Source organism: Numida meleagris, chromosome 1, assembly GCF_002078875.1.
Source record: "Numida meleagris isolate 19003 breed g44 Domestic line chromosome 1, NumMel1.0, whole genome shotgun sequence".
In the NCBI taxonomy this organism is placed as follows: domain Eukaryota; kingdom Metazoa; phylum Chordata; class Aves; order Galliformes; family Numididae; genus Numida; species Numida meleagris.
The window spans coordinates 73,487,529-73,508,692 of record NC_034409.1 but is presented as its reverse complement, the minus strand read 5'-3'; the positions used below and the strand labels follow the sequence as shown (position 1 = coordinate 73,508,692).

The following is a 21,164-nucleotide window of genomic DNA, read 5'->3' as shown; positions in this document are numbered from 1 at the left end:
TTGAGAGAACAGATGTTTTCCTAATGAGAGTCCTCCCACTTCTTTCCCTTCCTCAGCTTTTATTGTTGAGTGACATCTTACGGTATGAAATATCCCTTTGGTTAGTTCAGGTCAGTGCCCAAGTGTTGTCTCCTCCCTACCTCTTGCTCACCCCCAGCCTACTGGCTTTTGGTGTGGGTTGGAGAGAGCCTTGATGCTGTACTGGCACTACTCAGCAATAAACAATACACTGGTGTGATATCAATGCTGTTCTAGCTACAAGTGCAGAGTTCAGCATTATTTGGGCTGCTATTAGAAAAGTTAACTCTATCCCAGCCAGACTCAGTACACCCATAGACTGAAGGAATTATATCTTTGTATATGTCAAAAGACAGGAAAGGTGGTGGTTATTAATTGAGATGTATTGGAAATTGTGGGACTTGAGCGTGGCATAAATGATATGGAATAAGAACTGGATATTGTCCTGATTTTGGCTGGGATAATTTTCTTCATAGTGGAAAGCATAGCTCTGTGTTTTGGATTTAGGAGAAAAATTATTTTGATAACATTAATGTTTTGCATGTGGCCAAGAAGGCCAATTGCATCCTGGACTGCATTAGGATGACCGTTGCCAGCAGGTCAAGGGAGGTAATCCTCCCCTTCACCCTTGGAGAGGCCTCACTGTATCCAGTTCTAGGCTTCTCAGTACAAGAGAAAAGTGGAGCTTCTGGAGCAAGTCCAGCGAAGGACTACTAAAATAACTAAGAGACTGGAGCATCTCTTGTATGAGGTAGTGCTGATGGAGCTGAGCCTGTTCAGCCTGGAAAAGGCTCAGGGCGTATCTGATCTATGTATATAAGTACCTAAAAGAGGATCAAGAGTGTCAAGAGGATGAGGCCCAACTCTTCTAAACGGTGTCCAGAAAAAAAGGCAGGAGGCAATAGGCACAAGCTGAATCACAGGAAGTTCTAACTCAACTTGAGGAAAAACATCTTTACTGTGAGAGTAACTGAGCACTGGAACAGGTTACTCAGAAATGTTTCAGGATTTTGTCTGCTGGAGACATTCAAAAGCTGTCTGTGCACAATGCTGAATTGAATACACAAGCAGGGAGACCCTGCTTGGAAAGGGAGGTTGGACTAGATGATTTTCACAGTTCCTTTCCAACCTCAACCATTCTGTGATTATGTGGTTTTAGTTGTTGCTGAGCAGTGCTTGCACTAAATCAAGCACTTTTCAGCTTCTCATACGACACTGCCAGTGAGGAGGCTAGAGGTGCACAAGAAGCTATTAGGGGACAGCCTGGAGAACTGACCCAAAATGATAAAAAGGATATTCCATACCATGTCACATCATGTTGAACAATAAAACTGAGGAGCTGGCTGAGGGAGCTGCCATTGGTAGGGAACTGGGCATCGCTTGGTGGGTGGTGAGAAATGGTGTTATCACTTATACTGTGTATTCTTTTATTATTTCCCTCCCTGTTCTGTCCTATTAAACTGTCCTTATCTTAACTCACAAGCTTTACCTTTTTTCCAGTTCTCTTCCCCACCCTACTGTAGGGGGGAGGGAGCAAATGGCTGTGTACTGCTTAGCTGCCTGCAAGGTTAAACCACAGCAGAGCACAGGACATCAGTTCCCTGAACAGTTGTTGCTGCCTCCTGTTTTTCATGGAAGATCACTTTAATATCATGGCTTCTTTCTTCTGTGCCCCCAATGTTTCTCTATCCTGTCAGCTACATCTCATCAAGGAGGTTTCAGCTGAGCTTATCAGGAGTGTCATTGGACTCCTGTTTGTGTTTACCAGTAATTTCATGCACATGAAGTTTAACAAGAACAAGTGCACCTGGGAAGGAGCAGCCCTAGCTATACATACAGACTTCAGAATGAGACACTGGAAAGCAGCACCACTGAAAGACATTTCGGGGATCATGGTTGACAGCAAGTTGAATATGAGTCAGCAGTGTGCCCAGGCAGCCAGGAAGGCCAACTGTATCCTGAGGTGCATCAAGCATAGCGTTTCTAGCCAGTCGAGGTAAGTTACTGGCCCATTCCACACCTCACTGGTGCAGCCTCACCTTGAGGTACTATATGCAGGTTTGGGTGCCACAGTATAAAAATAACGTAGGACTATTAGAGTGTCCAAAGCAGGGCTACAAAGATGGTGAAGAGTCTAGAGGGGAAGATGTGTGAGGAGCGGCTGAAGTCCCTTGATTTGTTCATCCTCAAGGAGACTGAAGGGAGACTTCATTGCAGCCTAAAGCTTCCTCACAAGTGGAGCAGAGGGGCAGGTGCTGATCTTCTCTTCCTGGTGACCAGTGATAGAACCCAAGGGAGCAGCATGAAGCTGTGACAGGGGAAGTTCAGACTGGATATCTCACCACCCTCTGAGTAAATAATTTCTTCCTAATTTTAATCTAAACTAAAAGAGGACAGATCTAAAGCCATTACCTGTTGTCCTGTCATTACACTTCATGATAAAGTGAATACTATCATAAGTGGGGAAGAACAAAGTTATTTGTCTATTGTGAATCCTTATGATTCTGGATTTTTCTTTGCTGACACAATTTGTCTTCAGTCTGGCTTGTGAGAAAAAGAGATAAGTGAGCTTCTCTTCCTCTTCCCATATGTCTTTGTTGTCTTGCTTGTTCTAGTGAACTAGTTGTTCATTGTTCTAGTAGCTTTTTCTTGTCTTTACTTGATTTACACCTTCTCATTTACCTCCTTCTGTTCTTCTGAAATCATTAGATCATGAACTGTGCCGATTTATTAGCCATGCCCATCTGAACCCTAAATAATTGCAAGACTTGTTAATTTTTGCTGAGATTTAGAGTTAAGTGGCTAGGCATTCTTTTGGCCCAGTCTCTTTTTCCAACATTTCAGGCTCTGCAATAACATTACATCTCTTATCTGGGAACAGTGAATCCTTGTCTAGCTTTTTTGATATGAAGATTATTTCATTATGGTATATGGAAAAAAATGTTTAATGGAAGTGAAACAGTCTCTTGTCTTTCTCATCCTTTTTGCAATACTCTCTTCTTTACTACAGTTGTTTCTACATTAATAAGGTGATCTTGGTATCTGAAAAAAATCCAATAACACAGTTCTTTTACAACCTGTTTCCAGAATGTTTTATGATTCATGTCTGCTGATCCTTTCTTCCATATGAAGATTCTTTGAATGAAAACTCCAGGAACACTACCCAGACCTTCAGTTGCAGGGAACTCCAGGATCTGGAAGTTTTCCTCTGGCCTGTGGGCAGAGTTTGATGTCATGAGTGCTAGCATGCCTGGCTTGATAAATTTTTTTGAGCAAGTTGACAGTTTGCTTGAGGAAATGAGCAGGCAGCATAGTGTCCAGTAATATGAGTTATGGTTTGATGTGTGGTATTGTTCACTGACATGAATCAAGTGACAGCTTGTCTTAAGTCCCGGCAAGGGGAAGCTAAGCTAGCTTCCAACCCTGAGGAGACAGACTGCAATGATACACAAGACAGTGGAGACTACACCCTTGTCTCTGCTCTGAACAGAAGTCTGCTCTGTCTTTTACATGCCTCCAGAATGCCCCTATGCAACAGATAAGCGTCTCCGGGGCTGGAAAAGGGAGAGTGCCTGGGTAGCAGTAAAGACCCATAAAAGGGCAACTGCACAAAGATGGTCCAGTCAACCTCCTGTATCAGAACCAGTGCCACCAAAAAAGTGCAAAGGTGTTAGTATTTGGAGACTCCTTGCTGAGGGGTGCTGAAGCACCTATTTGCCATCCAGACAGTCTCTCTAGAGATGCTTGCTGCCTGCCAGGGGCATGCCTTCATAATACAATGAAGAGGCTACTGTAGTAAACAGTGGATGACTACTCCCTGCTCCTACACTTTCAAGCAGGATCAAATGAGACTGCAATGAGGATGCTCTAATGTATCAGAAGAGACTTTAAATCACTTGGGAAAATTGCTGAAGGGATTGGCAGTGCACGTAGGATTCTCCCAGCTAGAGACTTGATCTAAGGAGGAGATGAATAGATCAAGTGAATGACTGGTTGTGTGACTGGAACCACATGCAGGGCTTTGGGCTCTATGGTCTTGTATGCAGCTTCAAGGAACTGGGCACACTGATGCCAGATGGGACACAATTCACAAGTTAGGCAAGAGTGTTCTGGGCAGCTGGTCTTATTAGCAGAGCTTTAATCTAGATTCAACAGTAGAAGGAGATGTACTTCTGATTGACAGAGCAGAGCCAGGGAACACCAATACTTTAGGAAGCAGCGGGGAAAAAAAACTGTGAATTGTCCTAAAGGAATGAGGGAAGGCTCCTCTGAGAAGATAACGTGGCCAGCAGCCAAGCTGAAGTGCCTTTACACGAACGCACACAGCATGGAAGACAAGCAGGAGTAGTTAAATTACCATTTTCTATCTGGATTCCAACTGCTACTACGGAAATGAATAGTACAACTGTATGGACGTATAACACAACTGGTACACTGCATTTGAGGGCTACAAGCTTTTCAGAAGAGATAAGTAGAGAAGGATGGGCAGAAGGATACAGGTTATCTGTCCTTTTTTTTTTTCCTGGCTTTGATTCTTTATCTTCTCTTGTTCCCTTTCTGTCTTCATGTCTGTCCTATAGAGCACTTTTATGAGTTCCTGCACTTTAAATTAGCTCTCCCTTCCTACATCTAAGCAGTTCACTTCTAACTGAACTGTCTGCCCTGCTGGTAAAATCACCTCAGACTAAAGTGGGGATACTTGCCCCAGAAGTCATAGAGCTCTTCATCATGCTAGATTAGTGCTCATCACTAGGTTTTACATCACTAGGATTTAACCGTCTTTTAGTGGAGATATCAGTGGAGATACTGAACTTGAGTTTCCAATTGAGTAAAAGTTATAAATTTGCACAGGCAAAATGGAGTGGGATGGGTGCAGCAAACCAGCTAGATGGCAGAAACTTTTCCTTCTTGTCACTGATAACATGCGAGCACTGACAGTGTTGTGGTTTAACCCCAGTAAGCAGCTAAGCCCCACACACCTGATCACTCATAACTCTGTACTGAGATAAGGGAAAGAACTGGAAAGGCAAAACCACATGAATAAAGATAAAGACAGATTAACCAGTAAAGCAAAAGCTGTACTCTCAAGCAAATGAAGGGATTCATTTAGCACTTTACAGGCAGATGTTCAGCCATTTCCAGGAAAGCAGGGCTCCATCATAAGTAGTGGTTACTTATGAAGACAAACTCTAAAATGTCTCACTTTCTCCTTCTTTTCTCCCAGAATTTGTTGTTGAGTGTGATGCCATATGGTATGGGACAGCCCTTTGGTCAGTTACAGTCAACTATATTGATTCTGTCCCCTCTCAGCTCCTTGTCTAACCCCAGTCTCTTTGCTAGCAGGGTAGTAAGAGAAGATAAGTGATTGACGTAGTGTAAGCACTGCTCAGCAATAACTACAACATTACTGTGTTATTAGCATTATTCTTATCCTAAATCCAAAACATACAAGGTATGATGAAGAAAATTAACCAAATGTAGCAATCAGAAGGACCAGCAGAATAGAAAAGGCATTACAAAAAGAGGTGGAAGGACAGGCACTATAGAAAAGTGCTACAAAGGGAGGAAAGTAAATCACGCACCTGTATCAGAAGATTCTGGGTTTGCAGGGAAAAGCTTCCACCAAGGAGGGAGCTCCAGGAAGAGATCCTTCCTCAGTGGCAGTCAGCCCTTAAATGAGGCCTGAGAGGCCTTCACCTGTGCTCCCAGGGCTGACTGGGTCTTTCCTCCAGGTGCTCAATCAGTGGTTCAGGCCATGACTCAGGAGTTCCCATACACCAGTCAAAACCAGGACAAACAGCTTTAAGATGTCTCTGTGAATAGTGATTAGGTGTTGTTTTGTTTTCCCTCTGCAGTGGCTCAAGTAAAATGGAGCAATGTACTCCAAGTTTTGTGTGGGGATGTGCTTTGATCCCCTTCTGAATAAAAGCGATGTGAATTTTGCCTTTGATCTTGGCAAGGTGCAATTACAAAACCATGAGCAAATTGCTATTACAGAAACATGGGGGGCAAATTGTACAACTGGAATAAGGTGATCGAGGACTACAAGCATTTCAGAAGAGATAAGCAAGGAAGGAGTGGCAGAGTAGTTGCCCTCTATATGCAAATGTGAATAGTCTGCAAAGAGTAGAAAACTAAAAAACGATCATGATCAGGCTGAGAGCTTGTGGGTAGAAATTAGGTACTGGACTTATAAAGGACATCTGCTGGTCTGGGTCTGCTACAGGCCACATGATAAAGGGAAGCCTGTTGTTGAGGCTGTCTTTCTCTAGCTACAAGAAGCATTATGCTCTCAAATTCTCAGCCTGATGGGAGAATTCAACCACCTGGATATCTGCTGGGAAAGCAGCATGGCAGGCTATACGCAGTCCAGGAGACTGCTGGAGTGCATTGAGGATAGCTTCCTGGTCAAGATATTAGACAAACCAACCAGAGGAGAAGCATTACTGTACCTGGTGCTCACCTGTGCAGTTGAACTAATTATAGAGGTTAAGATGGGTGGCAGTCTGGGCTTTAGCAACCACGCCCTAGTTGAGTTCTTGATCTCAAGGAACATGGGCCTGGTAAAAAGTACAGTCAGGACTGTAAACTTTGGAAAAGCAAGCTTCCAGCTGTTTAAGGAATTAGTGGATGGGATTCCCATGAGAAACTGTCCTTAGGGATAAAGGACCTGAGCAGAGCTGGCAGCTCTTTAAGGGCACCTTTCTGAGAACATGAGCGCTCTCCATCCCCCAGCATATCAAATAAGGCAGAGGAGTCAGGAAACCAGCATGGCTGAGCAAGGACCTGATGGCTGAACTGAGGTGTAAGAAGGAAATGCACAGGCAGTGGAAGCAGGCACATGTGATCTGGGAAGAATACAGGGATGCCATCCTGATGTATAGGGATGTGATTAGGAAAGGCAAGGCACAGTTAGAACTGAACATGGTGGGTGATGTGAAAAATAAAAAGAAGGAATTCTGAAGGTACATTGATCAGAAGAGAAAGGGAGTGTATCAGAGTGTACCCCCTCTGATAAAATGAGAAGGGAGAACTGGCAACGATAGGCATGGAGAAGGCTGAGGTACTCAATGATTTCTTTGCATCTGTCTTCACAAGCAGTCAGACTTCCCACATCTCTCACGATCCTGAACTTCTTTGTGGTGGTAAGGAGAGCAAAATCCCTCTCACTGTAAGAGAAGAAAAAGTCTGAGACATCCTCATACGACTGAATGTGTACAAGTCTGTTGGGTCAGATAACATGCTTCCCAGTGTCCTGAAGGAACTAGCTGATGTGGTTGCCAAGCTGGTCTCCATCGTACTTGAAAAGTTATGGCTGTCAAGTGAAGTCTCCAGTGACTGGAAAAAGGGAAACATCACTCCCATTTTTAAGAAAGGTAGAAAGGAAGATTTGGGGAACTACAGGCCAGTGAGCCTCTAGTCCATGACTGGGAAGATCATGGACAAGATCCTCCTGGAAGCTATGTTAAGGCACGTGCAAGACGACGAGGTGGTCCAAGACAGTCAGCGCAGCTTCACCAAGGACAGACTGTACCTGTCCTTCTATGATCTGGTGACATTCTGTTCTATAATGGAGTGACAACATCAGAAGACAAAGTTAAGAGCAACTGATGTCATCTGCCTGGACTTCTGCAAGGGCTTCGACATGCTCCCACACCACATTCTTATCTCTAAATTGGAGAGAAATGGATGTGAAGGGTGGACTGTTTGGTGGATAAGGAATTGGTTGGATTGTCGCAGCCAGAAGGCTGTGGTCAATGGAGCACAACTCTATGTCCAAGTGGAGGCTGGTGATGAGTGGTGTCCTCCAGGGGTCAGTTTTGAGACCAGTACTCTTCAACATCGTTATCAATGACCTGGACAGTGGAATTTAGTATACTCATCAAGTTTGCTGATGACAGTAAGCTGAGTGGTGCAACTGATATGACAGAAGAATGGAAGGCCATCCAGAGGGACCTTGAGAGCTTAAAAAGTGGATTCAACAAGGTCAAGTGTAGGGTGTTGCACTCGATCAGGACAATCTCAGATATGTGTACAGACTGGGAGAAGAATTCATTGAGAGCAGCCATGAGGAAGAGGATTTGGGGATTCTGGTGGATGAAAAACTTGACATGAGCCAACAGTGTGCTTGCAGCCCAGAAGGCCAACTGTTTCCTGGTCTGCATCAAAAGAGGGTCTGCCAGAAAGATGAGGGAGGTGATTGTCCCCCTCTACTCAGACAACATGGGGCCCATCTGGAGTTCTGCTTCCAAAACTGAGGCTCTCAGCACAAGAAAGACATAGAGCTGTTGAAGTGTGTCCAGAGGAGGGCCATATAGATAATCAGCATGCCGAAGCATGTCCTTTATGAAGAAATATTGAGGGAGTTTGGCTTGTTAAGAAGAGAAGGATCTAGGGATACCCAATTGAGACCTTCCAGTATTTAAAGGGAACTTAAAGGGAGCAGGAGGGAGACCAACTTCATACACTGATTGTGATAGGACAAGTAGGAATGGTTTTAAATTAAAAGAGGGCACATTTTTTAAAAATTAAAAGAGGATAAATATTTTACTCAGAGGGTGGTGAGGCACTGGAACATGATTCCCAGAGAGGCCCCAATCCTGGAGATATTCAAGGCCAGGTTGGATGGGGCCCTGGGCAGTCTGATCTAGGGGGTGGCAACCTTGTCCACAGGTGATCACAGATCAGATGGGAAGTTCTATATCAGCCATTTTAAGCAAGCATTAAAAAACAGCCAGCTTTCAGTCCCCCTGAAATACATACAGTACTCTTGGCCATTCTTCAGAAGACCTGCCCTGTGACTGTAGTGGAGAACCTTATTTCTTTAACCAGACATGGTATTGTTAAGAGTGAGAAGAAAAGAAAAAAAAATAACTTTGTGTTTTATTATCAGGTTTGCATTTCATCTGGGTTCTGCCACTGGCAGAGAGTAGTGGAAGTTGAGTTTCCTGTAGATAATAAACCTAATCTGATTGCTACTGAATAATGGCAAACAACAGTAATGCTATGAGAACTCATCATAAAACTCATCCAGGCTACTGGGACGTTATGACAAATATTTATTGAAATGATAATGTTTTAATTACTTCCATGACTTCTTTGCTTGGCCTAGAATGAGGAACTGTGGGGATGGATACTCTGAGAGATTGTAGATGACTGGACTGTAGACGACTGCACAAATATGTGTGATGAGGCATTCTTTCAAATAAAATTTTTTTCCTTCCTACAGAAAACTTGTGCTGGGTTGTGTTGCTGGGAGATAAATTGGTAGTCCTGGCTTCATGTGCTGAGTCTTCAAAAGTAGAGTTCTGCCATCCAGTGGCTTTTAACTAGATTTATCAGTATAGATTACATGCCTAAGTTTAGGGAAGGACATATGGTTTAATTTTGTTTCAGCACCAAGCCAGTGAGAATATTACTGGAGAACAGTTAACTGGGAATTTGCTTGAGAAATCCTTACATTCAGAGAGGAGAGGAAGGAGTCAGTGCTATTTATTTTAATGATTAAACCTTTATTTTATCTCTTTGCAGTTATGTGGCTGTGGGCTCCTGGGCGTGGGCATCTGGCTGTCAGTATCGCAAGGAAACTTCGCTACATTTTCTCCTAGTTTTCCATCACTTTCAGCTGCCAACCTAGTCATTGCCTTTGGCACAGTCGTCATGGTGACCGGCTTTCTGGGCTGCCTAGGTGCTATCAAGGAGAACAAGTGCCTACTTTTGAGTGTAAGACATCAATACTTATTTTCATGAACACTATTGCTTTGTGATTATTATTAAAAAATATTTTCACCAGTGCATAGCAGTCCTGTGGATCACTAACATTTCCGTTAACTTCCTGTCTTCCTGTCTTCTAGGATTACAGTATGACACTCCACAGGTTTGGTCACAGTAATTTCACTGGTGCTTTAGCAAATGCATCCTTGCTACTGTGCATTCTTATGTATTGGATACCAAAGTACATTACTCTGTTACCTCTGAATGAACATGAAGTGTGGGGTCAAATAGATAGCCCTTCTGAAAATGTTTGTTAGAAGGACTGACTGGAAAATCTTAAGCACAACTGCTTTTGGATGCCAGTCACAGTTGCTCATGGCTATTTTCTACTTTGTCTTTAGATAAGGCCTGTGTCAGAGATTGGTGGAAAGCATCTGACCTGAAGTCAGGGTCTCTGCCTGGCATTACCATTAAAAAAAATGTAAAAAAATAATAATCTGGTAATTGGCAGCATTTGTCCAGCAAGGAAGCACAGAGTGTGAGAACCCCTCTTAGAAAACACACCGTGGATCTCTCCTCTTGCATAAACCCAGGAGGTTTCATCATGATCCTCACCACTCTGAAGGTGAGATAAGGGCTTCCAAAGAAGACAAGTTCCAATTCAAATGCAGTCTGTGAATCGCAGGTGCTGTATTACTAAGGATCATGTGAGTTTTTCATGTGTAAATGTCTCCCTTATATGCTGTTGGGGAACAGCTGAGCAGTATTCCCTAGACCACTTTAGGAAATTAAACTGGAGGAGAAACATGCAGTTGTTCACTCTATGCTGGTTTTTTTTTGGTATGTTGTACAGCTAAGAAAGGAAATAGAGAATAGTAATGGGGTCTATGTTGTTCACTCTCATAAACTACAACACCAGCAGAAACTGTTTTTTTTTTTAAGAGTATGTTTGTATTCTCACAAGGCTCTGCAAAAGTCTTGGTACAGGTTATTGTGTGTTTCTGACTTTTAGACAACACATCACCTTCCATTTCTCCCACTGTGTATATGGGAATGCCATAGCTATGTGGCATACCACTAGTAGTTAGAAGGTGGCTACTGGACTTGAAGAGAAATTAGAAACTGTTGAAGCTCGTGCTTGGGCTGCCCCCTGCAGAGAGAGATTTCAACTACAGACAGTTAGAAATAGAAATGCTGAGTTATGTAGTAACTATTCAAACAGGCAGTCAGATCTAGTTAAAGCCCACCTACAAGGGAACCATTCCTGTGACACATCACATTAATCTCTGTGCTAACAGGTAGCATTTGTTCTGTAGGTTGTATGAGGGAAAGAGACTGACTGTGTACATTGCTGAAACTTGAAAATTGATAGTAGAGCAAAATCTAAGATTTAGAGATTGCTAAACAGTGTGCTTCCTCATCGATGGTGAGACCTGCAGGAACTTTAGGGTTCCTGTAGTGACAAGGTAGTATTAACATACTTGAACTGTTTGAATTCAAACTTGCGTATTTTTGGCAGTAGAAGAAAGGCTTGGAGGAAAAGGCCTATAATCTTCAATCCGTAGCTGTCTATTTTGCAAGTGTATATTCACAGTGTTTTTCTTTGTTCTAGTTTTTCATCGTTTTGCTGATAATTCTCCTGGCAGAGCTGATATTACTCATTTTGTTCTTTGTTTATATGGACAAGGTAAGCAAATATGACTCAGAGATTAATTATCTTTACAAGCAGGCAAACAAGGTTCAATTTGCTTTTGTTAGATGAAAGTGTGAGAGTTTTCTTTGCTCTTCAGTTTGGCAAAGGTTTAACCCTGAGTTCTTGGCTGTTTTCTGTAAGGTGCTTCCAGGGGAAAAGGAAGGGAGGAAATGGTGAGAAGAGCAAATAGGAGAAAACATTTTTCTCCCTGAAATAAAAACTATGGTCCAAAGCCTTCTGTTTAGTCTTATCCTAAAAGTTAAGATACCCATTGACATAACTATTTGATGTCTCTGCAAAAAGCTGATCATCTTATGGATCTGGGTTGTGGGAAGTCCTGGTTTGGACTTCATTATCTTCTTAGGGCCAACCGTTCTACAGGACTGGAGGAGCAAGGAGCAAGTTTGAAGAGTGGATCAAGAGGCAGCTTCTCACAAGGCCTATTTGTAGGAAGTTAGCCTGCTATCTAGTAGTGGTTAAGAGAAGCAGGTACCGCTGACTGACTTAGCAGCTCAGTAAGACTGGAAGAATCCTGGGGGAATTGGAGACCTCTGTTAAACATAGGACAGAGCATTATGCTATGAGCATATCCAGACTCATTTCAAAACTGAGCTCTTTCCATATTGTATCTCTTCCCAGTTTGTCATGATAATGTCTGCCACTTTCAGGGAGTTGGGGTGAACTTCTGTTTTTGAATAAAATGTGAAAGAGGAATGAAACAGATCTTACAAAATAGTTGCCCTCAATGCGAGGATCTATACATAGGTTAACTGTTTCTTACCCTTTTTCCAAATCTTCATTGGATTTGCCTGTCAGAGCCAAGATACATTCCTATTTACATCCAAGATTTCAGGCTTGGAAAGAAATTTATATGAGAAATAGGACATATGAGATCTCTTGTTAAGCATTCCGACTTCCTGCTTTGAAGCAAGAACACTTTTGAAAATTTTAAATCCTGTAAGCATGTCCCAACAAGAAGAACAATGATAATGCCCCTTTTCAATTGATTTTATATTGGCCACTGATTATAGCCTGCTTGTGCAATGAACACTTAAGTTAAGTTTGGGAGATGGAGACTCCGGTTTTAGGATATTTGTAAATTAAAGTAGGCCATAAGTTACTGTCAGGAGAGGCTGCTGTGATATATTGCCAGCATCTGTCTGTGACAAAGTTAACAGAAGCTCAGCACATTTCTGCTGATTAGTTCGTTAGTTTGGATGAGATGATGATTATATGGTGGACTCTTACTAGATGGAAAGCTGTTTAAATTCTCATGAAAATTAATCCAGGAGTAATTAATCTGAGAGACAGACCTCACTTTGGCAGCTGCTTGAAGAAACCTTATGAGAGTATTGAAGCTAAGAGAGATCTTTTTCTGCCCATGTTAAGTTTGTGGTGAAACAAAAGAAATGTATTCCATATTCAGGTCTGTACAATTTGATCCTTTTCTATAAATAGCAGTGCACTGACATTCTGTATTTGTATGATGCAGGTCACTGAGAGCGCAAAGAAGGATTTGAAGGAAGGTATGAAGCTATACAATTCAGAAAATAATGTTGGACTGAAAAATGCATGGAATATCATTCAAGCAGAGGTAACACATTTTCTCATTAGAAAAAAATAGCAATTTGGCCACAAAGGTTGCCACAGTCTGTTAACTGTAAAATCTGTTTTCAGTTTAAAAGATGGCTAATGCATGCTTTGGTTTCTGGTCTTGTACTCAAGTCTGAAACTCAGGATCAAGGAATATTTTGTAAGGTGAAAGATGCTTACCTTTGTCTGAGATTCTCTGTGTTTGTCATGTGGAAGTACAGCCTGTAACAGAGGAAAAGCAGCAAAACCTACATATTATACAACAGTTCAGAACTTGTAGACAAATGCAAATTAACTTATGTTTTGGTGTTTGGGCTTATGTCACTGGGACAAAAATGCAAACACACCTTGGATATAGAACTGTTGGGTTTTTTTGTTTGTTTGTTTTTGGAATGTCATGAAGTATTTGCTTTTAGATATCACCAGGCACAAAAACAATGCTTTAGAGGATGTAAAGAAGTGGTCATCCTCAACACAGTGCCTGGTAGGATTATGGATGAGATCCTGGAACAGATATTCCTGGAAGCTATACTGAAACATATGGAAGGCAAGGAGGTGGTTAGAGACAGCCAACATGGCGTCACTAAGGGCAAATCATGCCTGATGCATCTAGTGGCCTTCTCTGATGGAGTGACTGCATCAGTGGACAAGGAAGGGCTACTGATATCGTCAACCCAGTTTTCTGTAAGGCCTTTGATACAGTCCCCTATAATATTCTTACAACTAAATTGGAAGCCTATAGGTCTGATAGATGGGCTGTTAGATGGCTAAGTGATTGGCTGGATGGCTGCATTCAAAGAGTCATAGTCAATGGCTCCACATCCAAATGGAAACCATTAATGAGTGGTGCCCCTCAAAGGTCTCTACTGGGACCAATACTACTAAATATCTTCGTCATTGACATAGGTAGTGGGATTGAGTGTGCCCTCAGCAAGTTGGTAGATGACACGAAGCTGAGTGGTGCAACTAACACTGCAAAGGAAAGGGATTTCATCCAGAGGGACCTTGGCAAGCTTGAGAATTGGGCCCATGTGAACCTCTTGAAGTTCAATAAGGCCAAGGTCCTGCACCTGGGTTGAGGCAATCCCTGATACCAACACTGACTGATTAATGAATCGATTGAGTGCAGTCCTCCAGAGAAGGACTTCGGGATACTGATGGATGAAAAACTGGAAATGAGATGGCAATGTGCACTTGCAGCCCAGAAAGCCGATTGTATACTGGGTACTTCAAAAGTATGGCCAAGAAGTTGAGAGGGATGATTGTCTTCAGTACTTTGCTCTTCTGAGACCTCAGCCTGGAGTTCTGCATCTCCAGAAATGCAGGGACCTGTTACAGCACATCCAAAGGAGGGCCACAAAAAATGATCAGAGGCTGAAACTCCTCTCCTATGTAGAAAGTTTGAGTGAGTTGGGGGTTTTTAAACCTGGAACAGAGAAGGCATCAAGGAGACCTTATTACAGCCTTCCACTGTATAAAGTCAGTTTGTAAGAATGACTGTGAAATACTTTTCACCAGGGTGTGTATTGACAGAACAAGAGGTAATGGTTTTAATCTGATAGAGTGTAGATTTTGGTTGGATATAAAGAAGAAATTCTTCACTATGAAGGTGGTTAGATACTGGAGGAAGTTGTCCAGAATAGTAGTGGATGACTTGTCATTAGAGGTGTTCAAAGTCAGGTTGGATAGGACTTCAAGCAGTGAAAGATATCCTTGCATGTGACAGGGGATATGGAAGTAGGTGACCTTTAAGGGTCCCTTCCAACCCAAACCATTCTAAGATACTATGATTCTAACTAAAAGCTTGTGATGGTGTACTTTTCACAAATTTTGTATAGTTAAGCTAATTTATTAATCTTTTACCATAGATGAAATGCTGTGGTGTAAATGACTTTACGGATTGGTACCCAGTACTGGGAGAAAACATTGTCCCAGACCGATGTTGTACAGAAAATTCCCAAGACTGCGGGCGGAATTCCACTGAATTAGTATGGAAAACGGTAAGGTCAAGTCTTAGAGAGGGGTGGGAAAGAAAAAAATAGAGGGAATGCATATGAAAGAAATGTAACCTTGAGAATTCAATTTTCATCTTACAGGGTTGTTATGAGAGAGTTATGACTTGGTTTGATGAGAATAAGCATGTCCTTGGCTCGATTGGGATGTGCATCCTTATAATGCAGGTAACGCTGGTATCATGTGTGTCAACACAGATTTTACTCGCTCTCAGCATTCCTGTTTCTGTTACATGAAAAGTGGTCCCCAGCCGCTTTGAGTTTGATCATGTTTTCAAAAATGTCAGATTCTATGAGCTCATTTGAGGCTTTATCTTTGTAAAGAATGCAGGTCAGTCATCACGCTGACCCTCAAAGAAGACATGCTACAGTGGGATTTCACTTACGTGCATTTTGACTTCAGAGCACTGCTTTGGGGTTACCAGGTTTATTATGTATTTGTTTCCTTGTCTCTTAGAGGTCTGTTCTTTTTTAAATTTGGAAGCAAGTTCTGGAAATTGCCAAAATGAGTTAAATCATGGCTGCTGAACTGAGTACATTAATATGTGCATAAAAAAGGAAATGCAGAAGTATCAACATAATCTAATATTGTTTCGGCACTTCTGCATAACTGCTGTACTTTGTACAGATTGCCAGAATCTGATGTTTTCAGTCACAGGTTTTTGGCTAATCAAGCACAAGCTTTTGGGTAAAAAAGAAAAGTGACACACATATTTTTTCTGAATTTTTTTTTGCATGTGTGACAAAGACCCCTGAGAGCTTCTTGCCTTCATCACTGCTTTACCAAATGATACATCTTCAGGCATTGCTGTGTGCCTTCATAATATGCATCCTTGTTTACTGATCAGTGTTGAAGATTGAGAAATCTGACTAGTGTTGAATGACTTTTAAAACTAAAGTTGGACTATGAACACAGGTAGTGCAGTTTTGGCCATCTTTTTGTACTGAAGCCTTCATTGTTTGCTTTCCTTCAGATTCTTGGCATGGCCTTCTCCATGACACTCTTCCAGCAAATTCACAGGACTGGAAAAAAATATGATGCCTAAAGCCTCTGAAACCTTATCACATCAATCCTTCTGTTTGATCATAAAAATGAGCAAAAGGAGTGACTGCAAGGAGTATCAAGCCCAGCCCTGCTGAGGGAATCCGTCCCACTGACTGATCTACTTTGTTGTTACTTGTACAGTTATTATTACAGCTTGTTATTTGATTCATATTTTTGTCTGTTTCACATTTGCCATTTATTTGCCAAAGAGAGGGGGAAAAGCCCCCAAACAAATGTATTTTCTACACAAAATCATAGATCTAAGACTATTCCCTTGATTTAAGAAAACATTTTGTTCTTCCAATATGTGCTATATGTGCAAAAATTATATATATAAAACTTTAAGGGAGAATTCTTCAAAGTCTTCCATTAAGTTTTCAACCCTCATGTTCAGTTCACTGGAAGTCCTGGAAAAGCCACTCTGAGAGTCCTAGGAATTGGAGCTGATTTGCTTTGCAGCTACTTGTACCTGATGGTGTATACTTTTTTTGTTATGATAATGATGATCATTATTAATATGATAAATATAGCTTAGAATTTAGTAGCCTGATTTATAGCTTCTTACTATATTTGTTTTTACACATTTATTGTACATTAGTGTAGAAACCACTGTGCAGTCTCCTAAGGACATGTTTTTCAAAGTTGACAGTTAGGAGGGACAGATAAAGAGAATGTTTCTCAAGTTCTTGAGGAGCTTCCTACTCCTATGAGGCTAAATTTCAATGTCTTTACCCAGCCAAAGCAGACTGTGCCTCTTGATGGCCCTTGTTAGACTACGTTGATATCATGCTACTTTGAAATCTAAAAGTACTGGCTAAGCGAGTGAATTCTCCCTGGCATAAGGGAGAAAGGTTGCAGTCTGACCTGCTGGCCATTTGGCAGCAGACTTCACAGACCATATTGTCTGTTTCAAAAAGTTTGCCTAAAGCATGGCATGTTACTAGATATTAGAAAGAGGAGTAGCAATTTTATTACAGTGTTGTCATGCTACGCCTTTCAGTGAATGGGTTCCCTCAAAAAGATGACAGCTATTTCTCTGAGCTGGGAAAGGTGTCTCAGGACAGAGAGGAAAATGAATTTGATTAAAGAAGACCAGATGCAGAAAAGGGGCAATTTCCAAAAAACACTTAGACTATGCACTGTCACACCTTCAGCACAGAATTGGTTCACGCTGGGAGATTGCCAAGTCTATGCAATGAGGTGATCCAGAGTTCACTGGGATGTGATACATATTTTTTAGCCACGTTCTGGCTACAAAATTTGAACAAAAATTCTAGTTTAAATGCTATTTCATTGCAAGCCATGCCATTTACTTTTTTTTTCTGAGATCTTTCCTAAGTTTTGCAGTTGTGAGGGAAGAAGAAAAGGCCATTGGAGGATGTTGTAATTTAACTCCAGTCAGAGCTCAACTCAGCTCTGAAAGGAATACTACTGTTTATATTAGCAGCAGTTAGAAGGGACCTTTGTAGGTTAGCTCATCCAATGTCACTCTCAAAAGACAGCTGTGACCTGTGTGAGGTGGAGTTGACTGTGATGTTATTAGACTGAATAACAGAAATTGCTGAGGATGGAGTTCTTACGCCTCTGTGGTACCCCTTTCAGAGCCATGCCATGTCAAACTACTCCTGTGGTAAACATATTTCTCCTAATGTCCAGTCTGAATATTTATGCTTAAAACTCTTAAAATATATTAGTTTCAGTGTATAATTCAGCCAATCTTTTAATGATGGGCTGACATAACTGTTGGGCCACTTCCTGTCTGGGAAGTATTAGTCCCCTGTTTATGTTCCTAGTAGATCCTGTTTGCATTTGTAAATCGGACAGCAGTAGCATTTTGTGTGGACTGTGTGTCACTTTTTGAAGTTCCTTTGAGATCAATATGACAGAAAGAGTGTGAATGCATAAGATATAGAGATGAATTTGGGTTTTGGGTATTACAGTGAAGAAGGAGGTTACTGATCTTAAAGCATGGCCCCTTGTCCACATGAGCATGATGCTTGAAGTTTCACAAATCTTTTTCCCACTGAAGCAGACAACACCATATGGGCTCAGCTATTTAATTTGCGTCGCCTTTGAAAATCAGGGAAGGAGTAGAAGGAAAGCACAGTAACTGAATCCAGTTTTAATTCCATTTCTAACAAAAATTGGGACCAGGAGCATCTGAGCCTCACTGGAGATGTTGCTCATCAAAGAAGGGGCTCTGATGCCCAGTGTACTTGCTGCTACATGTAAGACTGTATACAAAATTACTAAAATGTGTTCCTATTTCTACAAGAAAAGACAGAATAGTTTTCATCTAATGGCTCTATTACACTCTCCCTTTAGGCAGAGTTGCTTTCTTTGTTGTTTTTTTTTTTTCTCTGGGGTTCAAGAAGAACAGGATGCATCACATCACATCTGTCCTTTTGGGTTGCACAGTGGTACCTACTACAACTTAAATTTCAATTTACATACAGTTTTTGTACGAAAAATATTAGTGAAAATGATAGGAAAGTAAAAACAAAAGTTTGAGTAACACAGAGAAGAAATGCGTAGTTGCAAATTTGACTATTTTGCCTTCCATACAAAGTTATTTTTGTAGAATGCTTCATTCCATTTCACAATCTAATAGTAAGTAGCATAGATCCTGAAGTCTTTTTCTAAAGACTACTTTTATCATTCTAAGCACAATATTAATTGAAGTAGTTACACAAGCTTTGTGTATTCATCTCTGTGAAGCCACTCTACAGTAAGGTAGTCAAGAGCAGGGCTGATTTGTGTCTCTAGCTGACTCACTGATGTGGGAGAAGACCGACATCCTGAAAGGAGAAGAAAAGTAATGCCATTTTCCTAGGCAACAAAAAGAGCCTTGGAAAGTGTGAGGCTGCATCAGTAAGTGTCAGAGAAGGCACTGTCTGCCTCTTAACTGTTTGGTCAAAGGGAGCTTTCTCTCATGTATGTATGCACTTTTCTTGCTTATGCTGATGGGTGGCTGTCTATGTGTTTTCCCCAAACATCATTTTTGTTATCTAGCTACAAGTTTTTAGCATGTTTTTAAATAAAAAAAAAGTGATAATTGAGTAGAAATATATTTAGTATACACAAATATTGATTTGTATAAGTACATACCTCTCTGCATCTCTAATTCATGAAAGCACAGTTCAAGTGTGTGAAAATGCTGTTTCTTTGAGTATTTCTTCAGATTGTAGTGTATCTGCCGTCTCACTGTGCTTTGTGTTTGGAAGCTGCATCAGCACTTAGCAGAGACATATTGGGAAAACTGCTTGAAGGAACCTCTGCTTGAAAACTGTGGAAGTGATAGCAGTGAATTATGTTTCCTTTTGGTGGTGCCGAGGTTTTTAGTTATAGGAATCGCAGGTGGAGAGCACTGAAAAGAACACTCTCTCTGCACATAGTTAAGTAGTATGTGAGATGTTAATGGCAGAAATTTATCAATGATAACAGGAGGTTATTTGTGTATGCGATGCATTGAGTTCTTCGACTGTGGTCAAGTTATGCCAACTCTCTTACCTGTGTCCCTCCCTACCGTCTCCATTATTATTAATATACATGGACTACAAACACACACAGGAGAAGTGCAAGCAGAAGACAGCAGAATTGCTTCTTGTGGTCTTTCTTGGGCAGCATGTTGATCAGGTATAGGGAAGACAAGAAAGGAAAGGGTATTTTCCCAGCAGATGGTTTTTGGGAGCAGCATGGAATAGGGCACACATTCTGATGTAACTTCCTTTTATAGGGTTGAACAGCTTCATCCTGTAGCTTATGTGGAGAAACACGGAGATGTTTGCCTACAGGCTAGCCATCCGTTGTGCAGTAGATAGTAGACACAAAGAAACAACATGCCATTCCCACCAGGTGATGTTTGCACCAGTGTTTCTTCTATGCAATACCTTTTTTTGCCTTTATATAAAAGTTTTTTAATAGGATGATACACAAATAAAGGATATTTTAAAAGGTGACTCTTGGAGCTCATTTCTCTCCCACTCTCTTTATCACTAAAATCAAAAGTGTACAAAAAAAATGCCTAAAAGATGACTCACAGAGATCCACTCCTACATAAATGTCTCTGTGATTCTACAGGAGGTGCTTGAATGGGTAGGTAAACAGTGAGCCATTTGGGCAGGACTGAAGAAAGATGTGGAGATATAGGGCTGGAGCCAGAGAATATGTGCATAGAAACGGAGATGTAATGAGTCAGAAGGACTAGAATTTGAAGCCACTTAGGAACAGAGAGGGAGTGAATAGTTTAGAGTATCTATGTGTTGAGTGGGTGGAAGCTAGTAAAGTATGAGCTCTGAAAGTATTGTGTCTTGCAATCCAAGGGTTGGAAGGAAACAAATTTCCATACTGTTTAGTATGTGAGTTGAGTGGAAGAAGTCTGGAGCCAGAAGTTTTGCTGTAGGCTAGAACTGGAGAAAGTATGTGAAGTGAGAGTTGAGGGGCTTGGAATTGGAGAGTATTTGCAGTCAGAATGAGAAGACTAAAACTTTGATGGAGAGAAGAAGAGGAATGGGTATGGAAGCCATGTGTGCTAAGACTAAGAGGAGGATAAATGGAATTTGAAGTTGAAAAGTATGTTGGGAGTGTGAGACGAGGAGGCAAGGGTATGCCTAGAGTAGCGGAGAAAAGATTGGCATTGGAACGTGCACGTTCTGAGGGAAAATGAGACAAGAGGTACAAAACAGTGTAAGATAACAGGAAGAAGACTAAAGCAAGAGGATATCTGTGTTGGGGGAGACTTAATGATACTGTGATTCCATTCATTCCTTCAGTGACAACACTCTTCAGAGAAGAAATCTCTTTGCAGCTTCCACTTGGTTTTAGCAGCCCCTTCCCAACCCCACTCCATCTGCAGCCTTTCTGTCAGCCCTAACTAGAATCCAAACTGACCCACAGTCCAAAGACCCCAATCCATGAATAGAATAAATGCTGCTCATAGATGGGTTCTAATTATAGACTGCATTACTTTTTTCTGTCCCTTACTATCCCCACTGCACATGTAGCGCTCTATATTCTCTTAAACATTAAGTATCTTACAGGTTAAGAACCCCTTCTCTCCAGATCCTCAGTCTTCCTTCATTGGCAGGCC

At 41.4% G+C, this 21,164-nt stretch overlaps 1 protein-coding gene across 5 annotated transcripts in view; it reads left to right on the top strand.

The window, feature by feature from the left end:
• Nucleotides 1–20,034, top strand: part of TSPAN9 (tetraspanin 9) — a 185,836-nt gene extending 165,802 nt beyond the window's left edge. For 4 of the 5 annotated variants that reach the window (XM_021393887.1, XM_021393898.1, XM_021393877.1 and 1 more), the window contains 7 exons: nt 9,550–9,741; nt 10,244–10,357; nt 11,345–11,419; nt 12,918–13,019; nt 14,887–15,018; nt 15,115–15,198; nt 16,005–20,034. In XM_021393887.1, the coding sequence (XP_021249562.1) occupies nt 9,550–9,741; nt 10,244–10,357; nt 11,345–11,419; nt 12,918–13,019; nt 14,887–15,018; nt 15,115–15,198; nt 16,005–16,076 (771 nt within the window). In that variant the 3' untranslated portion in view covers nt 16,077–20,034. The remainder of the gene's footprint in view (nt 1–9,549; nt 9,742–10,243; nt 10,358–11,344; nt 11,420–12,917; nt 13,020–14,886; nt 15,019–15,114; nt 15,199–16,004) is intronic. The other variant, XM_021393868.1, reaches the window with a different exon arrangement.